Here is a 21244-nt window from a genome sequence, read left to right on the forward strand (position 1 = left end):
GTGGTATCTGCTGTGGCTTGGTTCCAGGACCCCCTGTAGATACCAATATCCATGGATATTCAAGTCCCATTAAATACAGTGGTGTAGTAAAATGTTACCCCTTATACAAAATGGCAAAATAAATGTTATCTCTTTGGATTTTTCCCCCCAAGCTGTGGATGTTTAAATCCTTATCTGTGGATACTGAGGGCCACCTGCATAGAAATTATGAATACTTTGGGTAACCATTTTGCATGTAGGAACTCAGAAGGACTGTGAGCTCTATGTTTCTGATACAAATTCCTGCTGTAGTATCCTTTTGTTCTTAGTGTATGCCTTTTGCACTAGGTCTCAGTCAATGGATTTTGGGATGGAGTGAAAAACAAAGTGAATCTTGCATGCCCATACCTTCTGTGGAATGCAGGAATCTGGCCCAGTTACTTTCTCTGTTTTTAAAACAAGGCAGTATAACACATTGCATGTGCATTCATGTGTACTCACCTCTACTAAAATCTCTGCTGCCAAGAATCTCAATAAATAACTGTGTTTAAAAACTGTGTATCAATGACTAGTTAGCAGGAAAGCCTTGTGAAATCAGACATCTCTTCCTTAGCTTTTGGATATAAGTATATAATAGCTTTAAAGAGTATAAAGAAGGAGAGATACGTGATTATTATTCTGACAATTCTTGTACTTTAAAACACATTTTCTTCTAATTTATTTAATTTATATGTCAGATATAAAAGATTTACAAAAAAAGTATTAATTTAATTTATATTCCTTAACATTGCTGAAAGTCTTTCGTACATGTAGCTAGTACTTACTGGATTATTTCAAATAAAGAGTGTCCTTTATACATACAATTCTATGGATCTGTTTACTGTCAGGAAAAATGGAGGAGGGGAGGAGTAGCTATTCTATATGAATTTAATGTGAATGGCTATTTTATTGTTAATAGGTTTACATTTAGAACCGTACAACTGATCTAACATATGTAGGGCGACCTCTAATCGTCTGGAGGCCCAAATTTGGCCTAAGAATAAACTTGGGCTGTACCCTGATTTAATATTATTATTATTATTAACCTTTATTTATAAAGCGCTGTAAATTTACACAGCCAATAATAGGAAACCACTGCTTTTAGAGCCTCCAGGATTGGAAAAAAAACCATTTGTGCCAAATCTTTGGGGGGGGGGGGGCATTCTGGAGGGCCCATGTGCAAAAGTCTTACCCAGTTCAGTCTAGAAACATGAACTTTCCTGACCCTTCCTTCTCAGGCAGCCCTCAAGAATATGCCATGCAGAAGTATATATAGGGTGAACAGTGAAATAGTGTGAACTGGGGAGTGGACAGGTGAGGACTGCCTAATACCAGCCAAAAACTGAATGCAGCTTATATTTTTATCCTATTTTCAGACACATTTGATTACACAAAGCAGAGGGAAAATAAAATAATCCCAAAACTTTATTATCATTCTATTCTTTTTCTTCTTTCAAGGGGCTGAAGAATCTACATATCATGGGGCCAAGCCAAACAATATAGCATTAAAGGCCAAATAAATTTTGTGTATACTTTTAAAATGTTTATATATCATTACATAAGGACAGATAACCTGATAAAACCTATAGATGGAAGAATATAGAGCCTACTATTCATAATAGTGTCTGCCTATTTTTGGTCTTAAAATAAAAGAAAGGGGAAAGCTTGTGTAGATTTGAAGCCCGGGTAAACTGCCAGATATTACCTTAAAACCTGTAAGCAAAAACTGTAAAGAATGATATCAGGTTACCCTGCAAATTGGTAAGATTAGAGATATCTATCAACATGTGTATTCCAAAAGTGGAGTGCACACTAGATTCAAGTGCAGTGCACAAAAAGAGAACATGTAAACCTCTGACTGATACACTAAGTGGGCATCAGGAGAGAATAAAAGAGCTAAGCTAGAGCCATGTCATTAGGCTGCTATTCAGCACAACTCCACTGCAGGAACCGAAAATTACATGTAGCCCTCTGAAGAAAAGTTCCTGATAAGGCTCCCTAAAATGCTGATTCTGGTAAGGCTAGGAGATAAGTGCTTACATATAGAATCGTAGAGCTGGGAGAGACCACAAGGGCCAACCTGTCCAATCCCCTGCCACACTGGAACCCACAATCAAAGCACTCCCAACCGATTATGTAATTAATGCAGTTAAGAATTACTTAAGGTTGAATCCCTTGAATGCCTGTTATACAGAAGACTAGTAGAGTTGTAAAATTCCTCAGATGAAATTGACATGGATAATTAGTTAAGTGGAATATGGCTAAGAATATGATAAGGGACAAAATTGTAAAAGGGTTTAGGAATTGCCTGCTCCAAAACAGGCCATTCTCCATTCCCTGTGTTGTTCAGTGCAGGGAAGGCTGGTGGTGTGGCCCTTGACATGTGGACAATAGATCAGGCTGAGTTGGACCCGATCCAACTGCCCACATGCAAAAAGCACATCTGGGATTTCTGGGAAACACCAGGCTTTCCCCTGACTTTGCATAGTTTGGAGCAAAATTGGAGCGAGGGCCAAACCGAATAGTATCACCCCAGAAGTAGCCATATGTCATGACTGCCAGCACTGACTGGGGTGAGTTCAGCATTTTTCCCCATGTAGGCAAACCAGCAGTTATAGCTTCATTCTTGGGGGAGAAATTAATTCTATTTAACTAATCCAGATTAGCATCCTAGATGCTAGTTCGCTTGAATCTCACTACTCCCTCATATACATTTATTCCCATGGTGGAAAGATGATTACATTAATGGCAAATGATAGGATTATGAGGCTCCTGGGAACTCCATATGCTGTGTAAAAGCCAGACCCTGAACATTTGCTGCATCAGTTGTTCTGAAACAATCACATTTCATTCAATAGATTTATAATATGGGTCACTACTAGATGGTTGAGAACTGGTAGCCCTTCCAATGTTACTGGACTCCCATTAACTTCATACAGCTTGGTCACTGTTGAGGTTTAATGGAAATAATAATTCTGCAACAGTTAGAGGGCCACAGATACTCCATCCCATGTGACTGTCTGTCATGCTTTATGTGTTGTCTCCCTGTTACACTAGAGTATAAAGTGCCTTTTATACTTTTCCTTTTCCTGCTCAGTAGCATCAACTTCACAGAGCCAGCGCTTTAGAGTTTATGTGGAATATAATTTTGTTCCCGAGTTAATTTGGAAAAGAGACTGGCCTATCCATCTTCCAAAGTTCCACATGCTTAATTCCATAATTACACATTAATTTGGTAGAAGCAAAAGGAGACTAATAAAATTGCTTTGGGAAGTAGGAGACAAAGCTCAAACATTGCTCAATATTCCAGAACATGGCATTGCAAACTCTAACTCATTTGTAAATCGAACTGCCAGTATCGACTAGAGAAAACCCAACAGTTCAGTGGAACCCCGATAAGTGTTGATTTAACAAATTACCATTTAATTAATGGGTCTACACTAGATGAGACTAACAGTAGTAAGAGTACACCATCTTGTACTCGGAAAACATGACCATAGGGAATGGCCCAGTTACCATTCTAGATTTTTCTCGAAATTATTTCATAAGCAACGAAAAAGAAAGGATTGCTTTTCTGCCAACAATTAGAGGAGGGGACCAAGTCTGGGAAGAGACCAGCAGAATTAAATCTGATTCCTCTGGAAGAAAGCTTAATTCCTTTTGAGATGGCTTGTGAGTGTGATATAAGAAAATTTCACCTGTCTAGCAGCTGTCATGTTGTTCTGGTAATGCAATCATGCGCAGATGCTTGTTCATATACAATAGTGAAGCTGAAAAGCTAAGTACAAAAAATCCTTTGTAGTTCTTAAGGACAATTATCTGTTTGAGGCACTGAAGAACTCACCTACAGCTGATAATGAATACTGCACTTGAACAAAGAATGGGTTCATGAGATAATACTACAAGTTATGAAACAGTAGCAACAGTATGCTACAAGTTTGACTCCTGGACCAAGATTACAATTTAGAATTCAGTATTAGGTGACTGAACAAGAGGGGAAGAATTTGGTATCAGAATACTGTTGCATCTCTAACTGCAGACTGCACTGTATATCATGCTTCTCCAACCTCACGCTCTTCAGATATGTTCGACTACAAGTGCCATCACCTGCTGCCAACATTGCCTTTGGCTATGTTGGCAAGGGATAATGGGAGCTGTAGCAGAATACATCTAATGTAGGGGATACTGCTCGACATGAACAATGTTTTGCCTCATGTATTTAACAGGAAACCCAGCTGAGCCCCCATTATCCAAGCCTTAAGCAAAATACATACAAATTTACTACATATTGTCCATCTTACTCCTTGTTACAATATTGGATTCTCCAAACATGCCAGCATCCCCAGAACTATTCAGATGCAAAAGGTTTCTGTATGCAGTGTAATCAAAGTTCACTTCTTTTTTTAAATACTATTTGTTAAGCTAAATCTTCTTCAGTTTGTCATCATATTAAGAGTGTATGTGTATAGGTCTCTGAAATTCATCATCTTTGTTTTTTAAGGGAAAGCACCTTTTTTTAAAAAAAAAAAAAAAGGGAGATGAGGAAGCAACCTATGGCAAAATGTATACTTTAAATGAGCTGAAAGCTTTTGTGCCAAGAGATATAACTCTCTGGAGGCTCAGGTTGGTTGTCACAATTTTCCACTTGCTGTGAAAGGCCATAGCAGGTGGTGTCTTCTTTTGTCATCCTTCCTCCCACAGACATAACAAAAGGAGCTGACTTGAAAGCTTTTTGGCTGAATTGAGTTGTCAAGGCTGAACTGTGCAGTGAACTTTCAGTTCAGGGTCATGGTGCTGATGAAGCAGCTTAGCAATATAAGTGTGTTTAAATTAATAATCCTTGGCTCAATTTCTTACCAGGTTCTTAGCTCCTACTAGGGGAGAGGAGGGGAATGCCTGTTTTTAAGCCTTTCCTTGTTATCCTCCCCAAAGTTAACTTTCTTTTACTTTGATGTGACAATATCCATTTTACATGTTTCATTTGAGAACATTTGACTCCAGACTTCTGCTTCTATTAAGATGGCCAGAAAAAGGAATGAGAGAGAGATGGAAAAGCACAACAGGCAAAACTTAAGTGTGTGGGGAAAAATATGTTTCCATCTCCATGTTCCCCATATAATGAGAAAGTTGCACCTGTTGGATTTCAGCCTGGCACATCCATTAAAGATATATAAGCCCTGTAAGGGGAAAAAATAGATGGCAATCCTAGCATTTCAGTTGAGCTTTTGCCTATTTGGCTCTATATACAGTTCTGCATTATTGTATTTGTTATACTGCAAAAGACTGCAATGTGTCAAATATTAGCCTATAGAAGTTCAGCAGTGCCATTCATCACATCTAACCACATTTCTTTCATTTGATAACACATTGCACAATTTAACAGTCTTCAACATTGTTGAAGATGAGAAACAGATGTACATAGTTTCAAAACATCCTTCCTTACTGTAGAACTCTGGTGACATTTCAACCCCTTTATAATAATTATTAGTAAGGGTTCTACCTCAAAGATTGAAATGTTTCCTAATAAAATACAATTAATTTTATGGTTCAAGATACTGATAATATTTATCTGATTGTGAGAGGATCTAATGCTTCCTCAGGTATGCACAGTTCTGCTTTTCTCAACTGGAGGATGTGAATTTAGTAAACTAGGCAAAATGCAAAACTGAAAGAATAATTTGACAGTCTGGAGAGTGGGTTAGACCATCTTTATTTTCTTTGAGAAACTTAGCAAACTCATTTAAATCATAAGACACTTTTGACTTTTTTTGGACTACTGTTTGCAGAATATCCCAGCATGCTGTGCTGCTTGAGAGTTTCTGGAAACTGTAGTCTGGAAAAACAACTTCCAACTCTAGAGACTGCAATAGTTAATGTTTTTTAAAAGAGTGAAGCAAAGTTTTCCTCCTTCCAAAATGTATGCAGCAACAATAGTCCCTCAGGAAGCGTGCCAGATGACCCATTTCTCCCGCTCACAATGGCAGGCCATCTGGTGTCTAGCACACACAACGCCTGGCCATTTGCCAAAGCAGGACAATGCTCAGAAGGCGATCTGGTCCACTTTGAGTGTGGCAGGCTCTGGGGAACTGAGGGTACAGATGAGTAGGTGGTATTCAGAAGCTTCTGTTGATGAATAAAAGCTACACCACTCAATTCTAGACAGATTTCCAGTTACAAATTAGATGGAGATGCCTGAAACATCTGCACACTGGAAATAAGTTCCAGCTTTGTTCTCAAAAAAATCAGCATCATTTCAAAGACCTTGGTGCCAAACTGTTTTTAAATATATATAAAATGTAAACATATTATATTGTAATTCTATAATAATATATAGAATAGATACTATATTATAAATATATAATTATAATTATATTATAATTAGATACTTGTTACAATCCACTAAGCATGTGACAGGAAAACTCTTCTAAATTGAGAAAATGTCTGCCACATCTTAAAATGAATGTTCTTAAAAATGGCTACTAAAAATTGGAAAACTATATCTTACTGGGGAGCAAATGCATTATAAGTTCGGAAATCATAATTACTCAAGAAAGGCTATATTGAAATGAGTCTTCTGCCTGCTTTCTCAATTTCCAACCTGCAATTGCCATATTTGTCACAGCAAGCAAAACATCCCCAGCTTTCCGATGCACACTTTAAGGCAGTGAGGAAGGTTGAATGTAGAAGTAGCTTCTCAGAGAAGCAATATTCCATCAAGTATCTAAGCTCTGAGTAGGGCACCCCAAGGTGGGATGCTCAAAGTGGCGACATCAGATTGATGCATTCATCTTTCAAGGAATAAAAATAAAACAGCACAAGAAAACTGACAAGCAGATAAGCTCCAGAAAGGAAGCTATTGGGCACATCAGTAATAAGAGGTGACAGTGTTAAAGGATCTCTTAAAACAATGATAGTGATATTTTAGCTAATTTTTGTTAGTACTATGCAGAAGATGGCACTGGTAAAACCACTTCTGAATGTCTTCTATCTTAAAAACCCTTTCTTCTTCTTGTTAACTGTCCTCAATTTGATCTCAACTCATGGCTACCTTGTGGATAAGAAATCTCCAGGCCATCCTATCCTCCACTGCTCTGCTTCGCTCTTGTACATTCAGGCCCATGACCTCTCTGATTGAGTCTAGCCATCTGGCATGTGGTCTTCCTCTCTTTTAATTACCTTCTACTTTTCCTAGCATTATTGTCTTTTCTAATGAGTCATGCCTTTTCATGATGTGGCCAAAGTACGACACCTTTGATTTGATCATCCTGGCTTCCAGGAGAGTTCAGGATTGATCTATTCAAGAACTTGTTTGTCTTTTTGGCTGTCATCTTCAGCCTAATTTTCAATATAAGTAGTTCATGATCTGTAACACAGCCCATACCTGGTCTAATTTTGGCTGCAAGAATAGAGCTCCTCCATCTCCAATTATCTGATTCTATCTGATTTTTATATTGACCATTTGGTGATGACCATGTGTGTAGTCTTTTCTTTGTTTGTATCAAAAAAGTGTTTGCAATGAATTGGTTGTTGACCTCACAAGATTCTGTCCTCTTCATTTCTTGTGCTTAGTCTGAATTTTCCTTTCATTTTTTTTCTTTACTGCCTACTTACCTATGATTACTTTGAAGTCCTGTGTTGATGTGTTGTCAATTTCTTCCTGGACTTCTTCACAGAATCTCTCAATTTCCTCTTCTCCGCCTCTGTGGTTGGCACATATACTTGAATTATGGTAATATTTATAGGCTTTCCCTAAAGACTGTATGTATGTATGTATGTATGTATAGAGTATGATTTTGCATTGTCTCCTTTGACTGCTTGAGAACTCTATGATGAGACAATCCAGAATGAAACAAGATATAGTAGCACTGAATGAACTACTGGGGAAAAGCAACGGACAAGCAGAAACAGCACTGAATCCAACGATACAGATGGGCTCAAGTGCAAAGGATGTTCAGCTGCTGATATGCTCAGATGTGAAAGGAAAATCCAAAGCAGCAGAACACATCAATGTGAAAAACATAATCAGGGGGTGCTAGAAATTATTAAACAAGATATAGAATTTTAAAACACTGCAATATTTGGTGTGATGAGCAAACGGAAGTGTCCGGGGATGGGACATTTAAAACCAGATCATTACATAATGTTGTACTCTGGAAATAACAGTACAAAAAGAAACAAGAGTAGGATTAACAGTGATACTCAGTGTAGCAAAAGGAGCTAGGAGATACAATGTAAAGTCTGAATAGTGTCAATAATCAATTTGATTGTACAGTCCGTCCTCGCCTTACGCGGGGGATCTGTTCCGGATCCCTCCGCGTAAGGCAAATTCCGCCTATGCTCGAGCCCCATTGGAAACAATGGGGCTCGTGCGTGGTGGCACGGCGGCGTGGGCACGGGCGGGGCGCAACGGGTGCGCACCCATTCAATTGAATGGGACGCGCCGCCCCTTCCACCCCGCATGCATGCCGCGGCTTGAGCGCGTATGCTCAAGGCCGCGTATGGCACGCCCGCGTATGGCACGGGAGCGCTGTATCAATATAATGATAATCCATGTTTATGCTCTACGACAGAGGAAGAAATCAAAACATTTTATGTAAGTGTTCAGGAATAACTTGATCATTCATCAGAACAGGATACGTTGATAATCATAGGTGACTAGAATTGAAAAGCATGAAACAGAGTAGAACCAAACACAGTTGGAGAATTTGGCTAGGATCAAGACCATGAATGAGGACTGCGAACCCAAGCCAGAGATATTATAAGAGGAGAATGCAAAAAGACTGTCTATAGCCAAAAGAAAACAAAAGCATCATTGGATGACTGATGAAACTCTTCAGATGGTTAGATGAGAAGCAAAAATAGAAGGTGACATAAATAGGGTTAGAATACCAAATGGAACTGTTCAATTAGTGCAAAGAAATAGAAAACAACAAAAAAGAACAAGAGTTATCTTCCACAACAAAGCAAAGGGAAATGTAAACCAAAAGTAGAATTGCTGAAAGATCAATGAGGAACACATATGACTATGACAAAGAGGGAAAAAGACAATGAAAGCAATACACTGAAAAACTATACTAAAGAGATAAAAAAGAAGGCAGCTTGTTTCAGAGTAGAACCTTTTGATGAGAACCCACGATCTCAGAAAGTAAAGTAATAGCTGTGTTCCAGTCACTTGGAAGAAATAAATCACCAGAAACACATAGCATACTAATAAAGCTGTTTTAAGATATGGAAATAGAATCCATCCAAACTTTAACAAAAATCTGCCAAGAAATATGGAAAACAGAATAATGGTCCAGTCTCAAAATGCTCAGTATACATTCCAAACTCCAGGAAATGAACATCAAGAACTGTAGTAACCACATCATTACACTAATCTCCCATACAAGCAAAGTAATGCTCAAGATTTTATAAGATATGAAGCATGATTTGCCAGACTTTCTAACTGTGCACAGAAAAGGCAGGGCCCTTGGTATCATACTGCAAACAAACATAGGCTAATGGAATGCACCAAAGAATTTCGAAACAAAATCTGTCTGTGCTTTATAGACTAAGCAAAACCTTTGGTTGTGCAGTTTACAAAACAAACTAACTAACCCTAACAACTATAGATTGCACTAAAAGAAATGGGAATGCCTCCGCATTTGATTGTCCTGAGGTATAATCTATACTCTCAAGAAGGAACCTCTGTGAGGACAGAATATGGAAAACAGGTGTCCAAATAGGTCAGACAAAGATGCATTTTATCACTCCATCTTGTTTATATATACAGGGAACATACCATATGGATTAGATTCAGAGAAAAATAAGAAAAAGAAAGAAGGAAATAATGAAGAAACATCAATAATTTAAGGAGTACTGATTTAAGTCAAGGAAAAAAGTGCAAAAGCAGAGTTACAACTGAATATTAAAAGAACAAAAATAACAACCACAAATGATTTACCTAACTTTAAAGTGGGTGTGAAGACACCAAAATAAAGTTTTTCTATACCTTGACTCTGTCATCAATCTAAATGAAAATTGCAATCAAGAAATCAGATGTCTAAAGTGAGCCACAACCCTGATTTTGCAAGACCTGACCTGAGCAGGGCTGTTACTAACAGGGTCTCCTGAAGCCAATTTTATAGCACATTAACATAGTCAAGCAAAACTGCAAAGTCAGTATGGTGTAGGAGTAAATCATGTGTTCAACTAGGATGTGGGAAGGCAGAGACCTAGGTCTAGCTAGAGTCTCTGATAAGGGAACTGTCACCCTGTTGTTAACTCTCGACTTTATCATCTGGAAATCATGTGAATGCAACATCCTATTCTCAACAATCCTGCTCTATTCCTCAACACTTAGGGCCATGTTCTCTTTGATTGAGTCTGTCCACCTGGTATGTGATCTTCCTCTCTTTCTACTACTTTCTATCTTTCCAAGCATTCGCATCTTTTCATAGAATCATAGAGTTGGAAGAGACCACAAGGGCCATCCAGTCCAACCCCCTGCCATGCAGGAAATCCAAATCAAAGCATCCCCGACAAATGGCCATCCAGCCTCTGCTTAAAGACCTCCAAAGGAGACTCCACTACACTCCGAGGGAGTTTGTTCCACTGTCGAACAGCCCTTACTGTCAGGAAGTTCCTCCTAATGTTGAGGTGGAATCTCTTTTCCTGCAGCTTGGATCCACTGTTCCTGGTCCTGTTCTCTGGAACAGCACAAAACAAGCTTGTTCCCTCCTCAATGAGACACCCCTTCAAATATTTAAACAGGGCTATCATATCACCTCTTAATCTTTTCTCCAGGCTAAACATCCCCAGCTCCCTAAGTCGTTCTTCATAGGGCATGGTTTCCAGACCCTTCACCATTTTAGTCGCCCTCCTTTGGACATGATCCAGTTTCTCAATGTCCTTTTTGAATTGTGGTGCCCAGAACTGGACACAATATTCCAGGTGAGGCCTGACCAAAGCAGAATATAGTGGCACTATTACTTCTCTTGATCTAGACATTATACTTTTATTGATGCAGCCTAAAATTGCATTGACCTATTTAGCTGCCGCATCACATTGTTGACTCGTGTTCAACTTGTGGTCTACATGGACTCCTAGATCCCTTTCACATGTAGTCTCGTTCAGCCAGGTGTCCCCCATGCTATATCTGTGCATTTCATTCTTCCGCCCTAAGTGCAGTACCTTACATTTCTTCATGTTGAAATTCATTTTGTTAGTTTTGGCCCAGCTTTTTAGTCTATTAATGTCATTTTGCATTTTGATTCGGTCCTCTGGAGTACTGGTATTAGCTACTCCTCCTAGTTTGGTGTCATCTGCAAATTTGATTAGTATGCCCCCAATTCTGTCATCCAAGTCATTAATAAAGATGTTGAATAGGACTGGGCCCAGGACAGAGCCCTGTGGGACCCCACTGGTCACTTCTCTCCAGGATGAAAAGGAGCCATTGTTGAGCACCCTTTGGGTTCGGCCTGTCAACCAATTACAAATCCATGTAACAGTTACTTTGTCTAGCCCACATTTTACAAGCTTGTTTGCAAGAATATCATGGGAAACCTTGTCAAAGGCCTTACTGAAATCAAGATATACTATATCCACAGCATTCCCTTCATCTACCAAGCTAGTAATTTTATCAAAGAAAGGGATTAGATTTGTCTGGCATGACTTGTTTCTCTGAAACCCGTGTTGACTTTTTGTGATTATGGAATTGCCTTCTAAATGTTCACAGACTCTGTTTAATGATCTGCTCTAGAATCTTTCCTGGTATTGCTGTCAGACTAACTGGATGATAATTGTTGGGATCCTCTTGTTTTCCCTTTTTGAAGATGGGGGACAACGTTTGCCCTCCTCCAGTTTGCTGGCACTTCTCCTGTTCTCCAGGAGTTCTCAAAGATTATTGCCAGTGGCTCCGATATTACATTTGCCGGTTCTTTTAGTACCCTTGGATGTAGTTCATCTGGTCTTGGAGACTTATATTCATTTAGATTAACAAGGTATTCCTCTACTATCTCTGAAATTCCCCTAATCTGTCCTCTGCTCCATTATCCTCAGGTTGAGCACCCTTTTCCTTTTGTGAGAAGACTGAGTCAAAGAAGGTGTTGAGTAATTCTGCCTTTTCTCTGTCCCCTGTTAGCATTTTGCCATCTTCTCCACGCAGTGGCCCTACCATTTCCTTCTTCTTCCTTCTTATTTCTTTTGCTGCAGACATATGCAAAAAAGCCCTTTTTATTGTTTTTAACCTCTCTAGCAAGCCTGAGTTCATTCTGCGCTTTAGCTTTTCTGACTTTACCCCTGCACATGCCTCATTTTTTGTGATTTCCCCCTTTTTCGTTTCTTATACATGTTCCATTTAAAACTTAGCTCAGTTGAAAGTTCCTTAGTCATCCATCCTGGTTTCTTGAGACACCTCCCGTTTCCCCCCCCCCCCATTGAAACTGTTTGAAATTGTGCCTTCAGTATTTCCCTTTTGAGAAAATCCCATCCATCCTGAACTCTCTTATCTTTTAGTATTTCTGACCACGGGATCACCCTCAATACTTCTCTAAGTTTACTGAAATCCGCTCTCCTAAAGTCTAGAATGCATGTCTAACTATGCCTGGCTTTTCCTTTCCATTGTATAACGAACTCCAGGAGAACATGGTCACTTCCACCTAATGATCCCACCGCTTGCACCCCATTAACCAAGTCATCCTTGTTGGTTAGGATCAGATCTAAAATAGCTTGTTGCCTCTTCCACCTTTTGGACAATGAAATTGTCTTCCAGGCAAGTGAGGAATTTGCTAGACCTTGAGGATTTTGCTGAGTTTGATTTCCAGCAAATATCAGGATAGTTGAAGTCGCCCATCACTACTACATCTCTCCTTTCTGACTGTGTGGTCATCTGTTCTAGAAAGGCATCATCCAATTCTTCCATCTGACTTGGGGGTCTGTAGTAGACTCCCACCATAACATCCTTGTTGTTTCTCTCCCCTTTAATTTTTATCCAGATGCTCTCCACCTGGCTTCCATGATTGATGTCCTGGATCTCTTCACTGGTGTAAATATCTCTGACATATAGTGCTATTCCTCCTCCTTTCCTGTTTGGCCTATTTCTCTTAAAAAGGTTATACACCTCTATTTCTACATTCCAGTTCTGAGACTCATCCCACCAGGTTTCAGTGATGCCTATTATATTATATTTGCTTTGTTGTACTAGGAGTTTGAGTTCATCTTGCTTATTTCCCATGCTCTGTGCATTAGTGTAGAGACATTGCAGACCATGGGTCCCCTTTACTTGCTGCCTGTTCAAGTTTTTTTGCCTCCCACTGTTGGGTTCTTGCACTTTTTTCTTGTTTCCTCTATGTCTGTTTGACTATTTTCGCCATCCCTTTCGCGTTCCTTAATATTGTCTCCCTTCCCCACAGAACTCAGTTTAAAGCCCTCCTGATCAAGTTCTTGAGACTGTTGGCAAAAACATTTCTTCCAACTGGCGTGAGATGCAACCCGTCCGCTGCAATGCAACCCGTCCGTTTTCTAATGAGTTATGTCTTCTCATGATATGCGAAAATATGAAAGCCTCAATTTAGTCATCCTGGCTTGTAGGGAGAGTTCAGATCTGATTTGTTTGTTTTTAGCTGTCCATAGTATACACAGAACTCTTCTCCAGTACCACAGCTCAAATTAGTTGATTTTCAACCAGCTTTCTTCACCATCCAGCTCTCGCACCCATACATGGTAATGGGAAATACAAGGGCTTGGGCAATCCTCACTTTAGTGTTCAACTGTATATCTTTGGATCTTGTCTAGTTCTTTCACAGCTGTCCTTCCCAGTCCTAATCTTTTCCTGATTTCTTGACTGCAATTTCCATTCCAATCAATGATTGATCCAAGGTATGGGAGGTCTTTAGGTATTTCAATTTCTTCATTGTCTATATTGAGTGTACAAAGATCTTCCCTGGTCATTACTTTTGTTTTCTTAATGTTCAACATTAAATCTTCCTTGGCACATTCTTCTTTGGCTTTCCTTAGTAATTATTTTCTGCTAGTATTATGGTGTCATCTGCTTATCTTAGGTTGTTGATATGCCTTCCTCAGATCTTCACTCCTCCTTCCTCTACATTTAAGCCTGCTTTGCATATATTTTCTGCATATAAATTGAATAGGGCAATAAAATTCATCCTTGTCTGACTCCCTTTCTGATTGGGAACCATTGGTTTTCCATATTCTGTTATAATGATATCCTCTACTCGTGAGTATAGATTGTGCACCAGGACAATCAAATATATTGGCACACCCAGGTCTCTAAGAGCAATCCATAGCTTTACATGATCTATCCAATTGAAGGCTTTGGTTATTTCTATAAAGCACATGCTGATTTTCTTCTGGGATTCTCCAGTGCACTCTATTATCTATTGCATGTTTGCAATGTGATCCCTACTGCCTCTTCCATTCCTGAACCCAGCCTGCAACTCTGGAATTTCTCCCTCCATATATGGCGCTCTAGGATACACATTCACTTCTATGTGTGTTGACTCAGAAGATGCTCAGAATTGAATAGGACTTTCTCCCCATAAGGCAGAGGTGGACAAAGTGTGGAACTGAGTTGTGGCTGTTTATGAGCTGCTCCAGATTCCCTAAACTGGCCTTTTGCTAGCTAAAGGGTGAATTTTCTCTCCAGAAAATTGTTTTTCTTTCTTTTTGCTTTCTCTTGCTGTGCCATATGAGCCATGAAGTTTAGGGCTAGATTTCAGACCTAAACATGAACATTTTAATATATTTTTGAATGAAGTTATGCCCCTCTCCCCTCTAAAACCATCAAGAAATAGAAATGTTCAAAATTGCCTTTTGAACTGTTGACACCCAATATTGTGTGATACAAAACATAAAAGCAACTATCTGTACAGTATATCAAGGGGCTGGTGGTTCCGAAATGTGAGGGAAGGAAAGAATGTCCTTATCCACCCCCCCCCCTTTTTTTTTTTTTTTTTTTTTTTTTGGTTTCCTTTTCTAATGATAGATCATTGCATACAACTTTGCAAGCCTTCAGTGAAATCAAAATTAGCACCATCATGCTTGCAAGTGTTTTTTCTCCTAAATGAAGGGGTGGGGGAAGAAACATTCTGGAGGAATCACACAATATTGGGTGTCAACAGTTCAAAAGGCAATTTTGAACATTTCTATTTCTTGAAAAAAAATGCTTTAGTAAACCCTCTATTAAAAATTTAGATTACTGAGTTTGAGAGTAAATTAATCAAAAGGTTAACGTGTATAAAACACAGGGTATGTCTCCTACAAATATTTGAAAAGAGCTGCCAGAAATGTGTTTCCATTTTGGAACATTTTAAGGTGAGCAACAGCAATTTCACATAGCCTTCAGAAGTGTGTTCACTTCTGCTTGCAAACAAAATACTAGATATGAACTGCCCAAGCTTTTCCAACTACAACAGGTAAGATAATTATTTTTTCATTCCTATTTTATCTTATGCATTTAATGCATTCTGCTTTTCAAAGTTGTTGCTTCCTTTAGCATATTCTGTGGAATGCTTCTCAGACTTGTTACTCTTTGGACAGCTCTTATATTTCTTCTCTTCTTCAACCTCTCTTCACCACATCCCCAACCTTATTCGTCTATTATCTATTTTAATCCCCAAATGAAATCTATACAATCACTTCTATTGGATTTCATTTTCTTATCTTTCATTTCCCTAACCCTGATCTTAGTTTTTTGCTGTATGCCCTGTCTTATTACACAATTTTCCCCAACACCTCAATCCTGGTTATTACTGTCCCTGAAACCATCCCTATCACTTATATTTGACACTAATCCAAAGTGCTCTTGTCATTGTTCCAATAAATTTCATATACCATTCCGTTCCACCAGAGAAAGGCAAGAAAACAGTGTATTATGTTTTCTCTTCAGCCAAATTAGCAATCAGAAAATTTAATGTAACTTATGAAGATGAATGGAGGAGTACTAAAACATCTGTAAATTATGAGCTGAACAAACCGGCACTTTGTGCTGGGCTGTACGCACAGTGAGGGGTGAGCATCCACACACCCCGAGCCCTCACCACGCCGCCTGGGCGCCATCTTGGCGTGCACCCATCCACACGGCACGTGCCATGATGACGCATCTTGTGCGCAGTGCCCAAATGGTGCTGCACAGAAAAAGCATCATGGTACTGCGCTGCGGCACTTATGACGCCCCGTCCAGGAAGCTGCTTGGAACAGCTTCTTTTTGCTCCCCAGACGGAGCGGATCAGTGTCACTGCGTGTGGCTGCTGCGACACCGATCCACGGCAAAAGGGGCAGCATCCCTCTGCCCATCTGTACAGCCCCTCAGGAATCCACTCCTGTATGATGGCTTGCCTCACATTTTGAGGAACAATGAACAAAATACCAATTCCAATTATACTTAAAAGTAACTTTCCAGTAGGTTATGTGCATAAATGTTTTATTTCTGGTGTTAATGTACATCTGCATTGTATGCAATATCCATTTAAGTGAAACAAAATTTGTAGTAAAGCAAAAAAATTAAAAACACAACAAATATTCACCTTACAATTAAAAGTCAAACTGTAAAACAAACATAACTATTAACAGATGCCATCATTTTCCAACATGCATATTTTCTGCTGCAGGTATATTCTACTTATAAACATAAAAAATTCAAATGCACTTAAGACAAAAAAAAAGTATCAAAAATGTCTAACACGTCAAAGGTTTAAAACCTTTTTTTTTCTTTTTTACTAAAACACAAAGCAATTAACTGAAAGATTTAACCAATACAAACCCCAGTTTGTATTACTTACCAGAGACCTATATTAAACCTTGGCACTGGTGGCTTTGGTACCATTAAAAGAATTATATTGAATAATTTACTTGTCTCTTGAAAAGCAGATTTTTTATCTATAAAAGATGGGAGTGGGATCTAAAGAGCTGCAGTCAGTGTACTGCAGAAATTATATCCCTCTCACTGCATCCCAGACTTTCAAGAATAGCATCCAGCACAAACACAGGACACCTCAAGGAGGAGGAAATCCAGGCAGTGCTGATGCATACAACACTTCTTTGGATCTTGGCATACTAGTCACAATTCAAAAAGCCCATTTAAATGCAGCTACGTGACTGTATATTCAGGACAGCTGGCACATACCCATATTCTATAAACTGACATTAAGGATTGGAAGACTTTTGCCATAAGGCTTGGAGATGGGCTGAAACTCAAAATAAAAGAATCAAAAGCCAAGGTGAGTATTGTTAGATGCACAGTCCTCTGGATGACAGCCTTCCTATTCTAGGCACATCTAGTCATTTAACTCCTTTGTTCATCAGGCTGAGAATCTTCTAAAGAAACTTTCTCTTTCTAGAGTTATACTGAAAAATGCTAACCATTTAAAAACTGGCTTATTAAAGGCAGCTACATGAACATTCTATACATATATATATAAATATTTAGTTAGAATAATAAATAAATAACTATGGAATGGGGGCTCGCATTTTAAAAGTATTCCTTCACCATAGATTGCTTTACATACCACACACAACATTAAAATAAAATCATTTTTAGAGTTCTTGGTGTTATGTGGCATCAACTTTCTTTCTATTGTGTTAGTCCCCGCACAACAATGGTTGATATCAAGTTAACTTGAGAACATGCCATTATTCTATTTGCCATTTTACATACAGTGCATATGATGCTCGCTCTTTCCATCTCTCATAGCAGCAAGCAGACTCTGCTACTATCTATAGCAGCACACCCAGGAGTGGAGAGGAAGAGTGTCAGATTTATAAATAGCTAAACATCTACAGTATACAATTCTATTTACCTGTCAGTATTTAAGTTGACAGCACACCATTATGTTCTACAAGAAATTAACTAAAACAAAACAGCTACAACAAAAGAAAAACAAAGACATTCCTTCAAACAGAACAAATAAGTGCAAATGTCTAAAGCAGGTAAACGGAAGCAATTGCTGTAACCTATGAAGATTAAAAGCATGAAGCAATCTTTAAAAAACTATTTTGCTTTTTAAATAGTTTTGTAATTGTGCTGAGGCTTCAACAGCAGCTATAAAGTATTTTAAAATCAGTTCTTAAGTGAAGTGCAGGCAGCCACAGGTCATCCTTGGGGGAAATGTGGATGTGGTCTAGGCTTTGCAATGTGAGAGCCAACAAGATATTCTGCAACTATGCACTTCTTCAACACAGATACAGAAATAATTGTGATTGTGATTTAGTTACAGCTAATTCATCCCAACATCTTTATGCAGGAAAAGAAATCTACATGTGGCTGAGGAAGACCTATGGCTGCTCACATCACGTGAACTGACTCGTTTCTCTCAGCCATGTAAAGATACACACCAGTATTAATTCTTGTATAGGGCCACAAGAAGCCACAGCATGTCATCACATTCTGTCCTTACATAAACATATCCCCTTTAATAACCAGGTTCCTGGAATACTTGAACTATAATAAATCTAGACATTAAAGACTATGGAGACCTACATGATTTAAAACAGTATAGTGCAATATTTAAGTAGATGAAATGCAAAACAATGTATTTCACAGCCTATTTTTCTCCTATCCAATGTTCCAAGGTTACAACTTGCCTTCCCTCATGACAGTTGGAGCTATTTTACTTAGAAAACAACATCAGCTTCTAAAACAACCTGCATGTATGTATATGTGTATTTTTATGTGTACGTGTATTTATAAATATCTACATAACAAGACTGCAATCTGCTTATTGATAGTGCCAACACAGACCCACACAAGATACTAGCATTTGCAAAGCAACCCAGACATATTCTGCCATAGCAGCTAATCCTTCATTATTATCCTTCATAGAGTGGACAATTATTCTCCCTTTTTCCACTTTCAATTTCTGCTTTTATTGACATCTTTATTATTCAGCTTGGGCCCAGAAGAGATTGTCTTCTTTGAAATGCCTTTATATCTAGGCTTGTCCTCCTTCATGACCACAACATTGTACACTTTTGCTTTGATTAGGGTAAGTAGGACAAGATCAGCTACAAACATTTCATAGAAACCCTTCCTCCATCTGACATCTCATGTACCAAACCTAAACTATCCTTTCAGGTAAATTAATTTGTGGGAACTATTTGTTGTAAAAATTATTTCAGTTATGCATCCTCCTCAAATATTTCATTTTGTTTAATTTCTGCTATGAATAATATTCTGCAATCTTTCCAGAACATTATTAGTTGTGATACTTTGTGTTATACTAGGTCTTCTCCTTTTGCCCTTTCCTAATCCTTTGCAGTTTTTTCTTAATAAAGATCAGTCTCTACAGAGGAGTAAATATTCCAAGCATGGTCAAAAAGTACCTTTGGCGATTGAGAACAAAATTAACCCGTTAAGGTGCAGTGAACCTTTACTAACACAAGATGCTCATATGTTCCTAAACAAAAGAACATTCTTTTCTTTCATTCCATGGTGTACTATTCTAGGATAAATCCTACTTTACTACCCTTTTATTTTTAGCTTCCTAAAAATCTGTCTTTCCCTCTTCTTGCTGCTCAATTGGTATTTTCTGTAGTTCTTAAAAAAAAACACCAAGGCTGGAAGAAAAGAGTTCAGTTGGTAGTGTAGTTTTAAACTTGTATACAGAAGACAACTTAGTACTTGGTCAGACATGACAGGCTGCTGCTTCTGCTCTACAGATACTGAGAGGTGTGGTTATGGAAAAACAGAATGACAAGGAGAAAAAGGAGGAATGTAGTCTTTCTCAAAAACAATCAGAATGAGTTGCAAAGAATGTAAGGTAGATAACCAACAGTACTCATATTATTTCTGAGCAGTGGGCATCTTCCTTTTCTGTCTTTTAGAAGCAAAAGAAAGTTTGCTACAACTGCCTCCTGGGTTCATGTTGCTTTGCAAAGCATCAAGAATATGGGGCAATTAGAGATTGCAACCTTAAGCCTTAAAATGAAAATAAATTAAACTGCCTTCCAATTTAGAAAAGCTTTCTTGCTCCCACATGCTGTATAATACATTCAACAATTGCCTCGGTTTGAGATTTATGAATACTGATGTCTTATCCTAATGAAAATTTAGTAATCCCTTTTGTTTACTCTTATTAGAAGTACCATTCTCAAATAAATACATTTAACACTGTAATTAATTTTGTGCAGCATACCTAGTACTAGTAGTGCAACCTTCTATTTTTCCTTTAGTTTCCTTTCTTTTGTGTTTATAAAAAACTGCTACATACGTAAATGAGCATTTAAGCAAAAGCATTCTCAAGGAGTCATGTATGTTTTCCTTTCATAGATAACAAAGTACCTGTAAACCTAGGCTACATTAAAATATTTTTAAAGGAGAGTATATACTAAAGAATAACAAAAATTGGTTGATAGAAAAAATAGTTACTCTTTAGAGTAGTCTTTTTAAAAGACTGTTTAAATTTTGCTTTAAAAAAGTTTGACATGTAACCCCCTCCATTTTGCCTTATAAGGCAATCTCAAATTTAAAAAATAAATAAATAAAATCAGTACATATATTACTGAAATAAACATTTCAGCATGAAGTCCATTTTGAGACATTTTGAAGCAATCACAAAATCAGAGCCCTTGAAGTGCTGCCAGTAGCCATATAGGTGCTCAGGTATCGTCTTGCTTGCTCAGTCATAATAAGCTGATCTTCTGTCTTCCCAAAAACAACAGCTTCCCATTCACAATTTGCCTGTAATACATAGTCCAGTTAACAATTTCTTTCAGCAACAAAAATCAGAGGTACTTACTGGCAGACAATGGCCATCTCAATCCAACATTATTATTTTTTAAAATCTATTTTAGCCAGAAAACAAACATCTTGATGTCATTAGGTGTCTTCAGACAGGCTTGGTTTTCAATCTCAGCCACCACCAACCAAAAACTATAATATCGGAAATACCGTGTCCCCTCCGCATTTGCTGGGGTTAGGGGCACAGGAACCCCTTGCAAATTAAAAAAGACATTAATTTTTTTTATCTGAGAGAAGTCCTCATTAGAAATCTATAGACCCTCCACCACAACTCTATGGTCACGTAGACCATAGAATCGTGCTGGAGGATCTAAAAATACAGAGAGAAGTATCATAGAATCATAGAGTTGGAAGAGACCACAAGGGCCATCCAGTCCAACCCCCTGCCATGCAGGAAATCCAAATCAAAGCATCCCCGACAGATGGCCATCCAGCCTCTGTTTAAAGGCCTCCAAAGAGGGAGATTCCACTACACTCCAAGGGAGTGTGTTC

At 38.4% G+C, this 21244-nt stretch overlaps 1 protein-coding gene across 5 annotated transcripts in view; it reads right to left on the reverse strand.

The window, feature by feature from the left end:
- Positions 1-16421: 16421 nt before the first annotated feature.
- The window catches only part of MYBL1 (MYB proto-oncogene like 1), a 31517-nt gene continuing 26694 nt past the window's right edge, over positions 16422-21244 (reverse strand). For all 5 annotated transcript variants that reach the window (XM_089517393.1, XM_089517392.1, XM_089517391.1 and 2 more), the window contains exon 16: positions 16422-20692. In XM_089517393.1, the coding sequence (XP_089373519.1) occupies positions 20564-20692 (129 nt within the window). In that variant the 3' untranslated portion in view covers positions 16422-20563. The remainder of the gene's footprint in view (positions 20693-21244) is intronic.

Source organism: Sceloporus occidentalis, unplaced genomic scaffold, assembly GCF_023333645.1.
Source record: "Sceloporus occidentalis isolate IW3139 unplaced genomic scaffold, rSceOcc1.0.p SCAF_3, whole genome shotgun sequence".
NCBI lineage: Eukaryota > Metazoa > Chordata > Lepidosauria > Squamata > Phrynosomatidae > Sceloporus > Sceloporus occidentalis.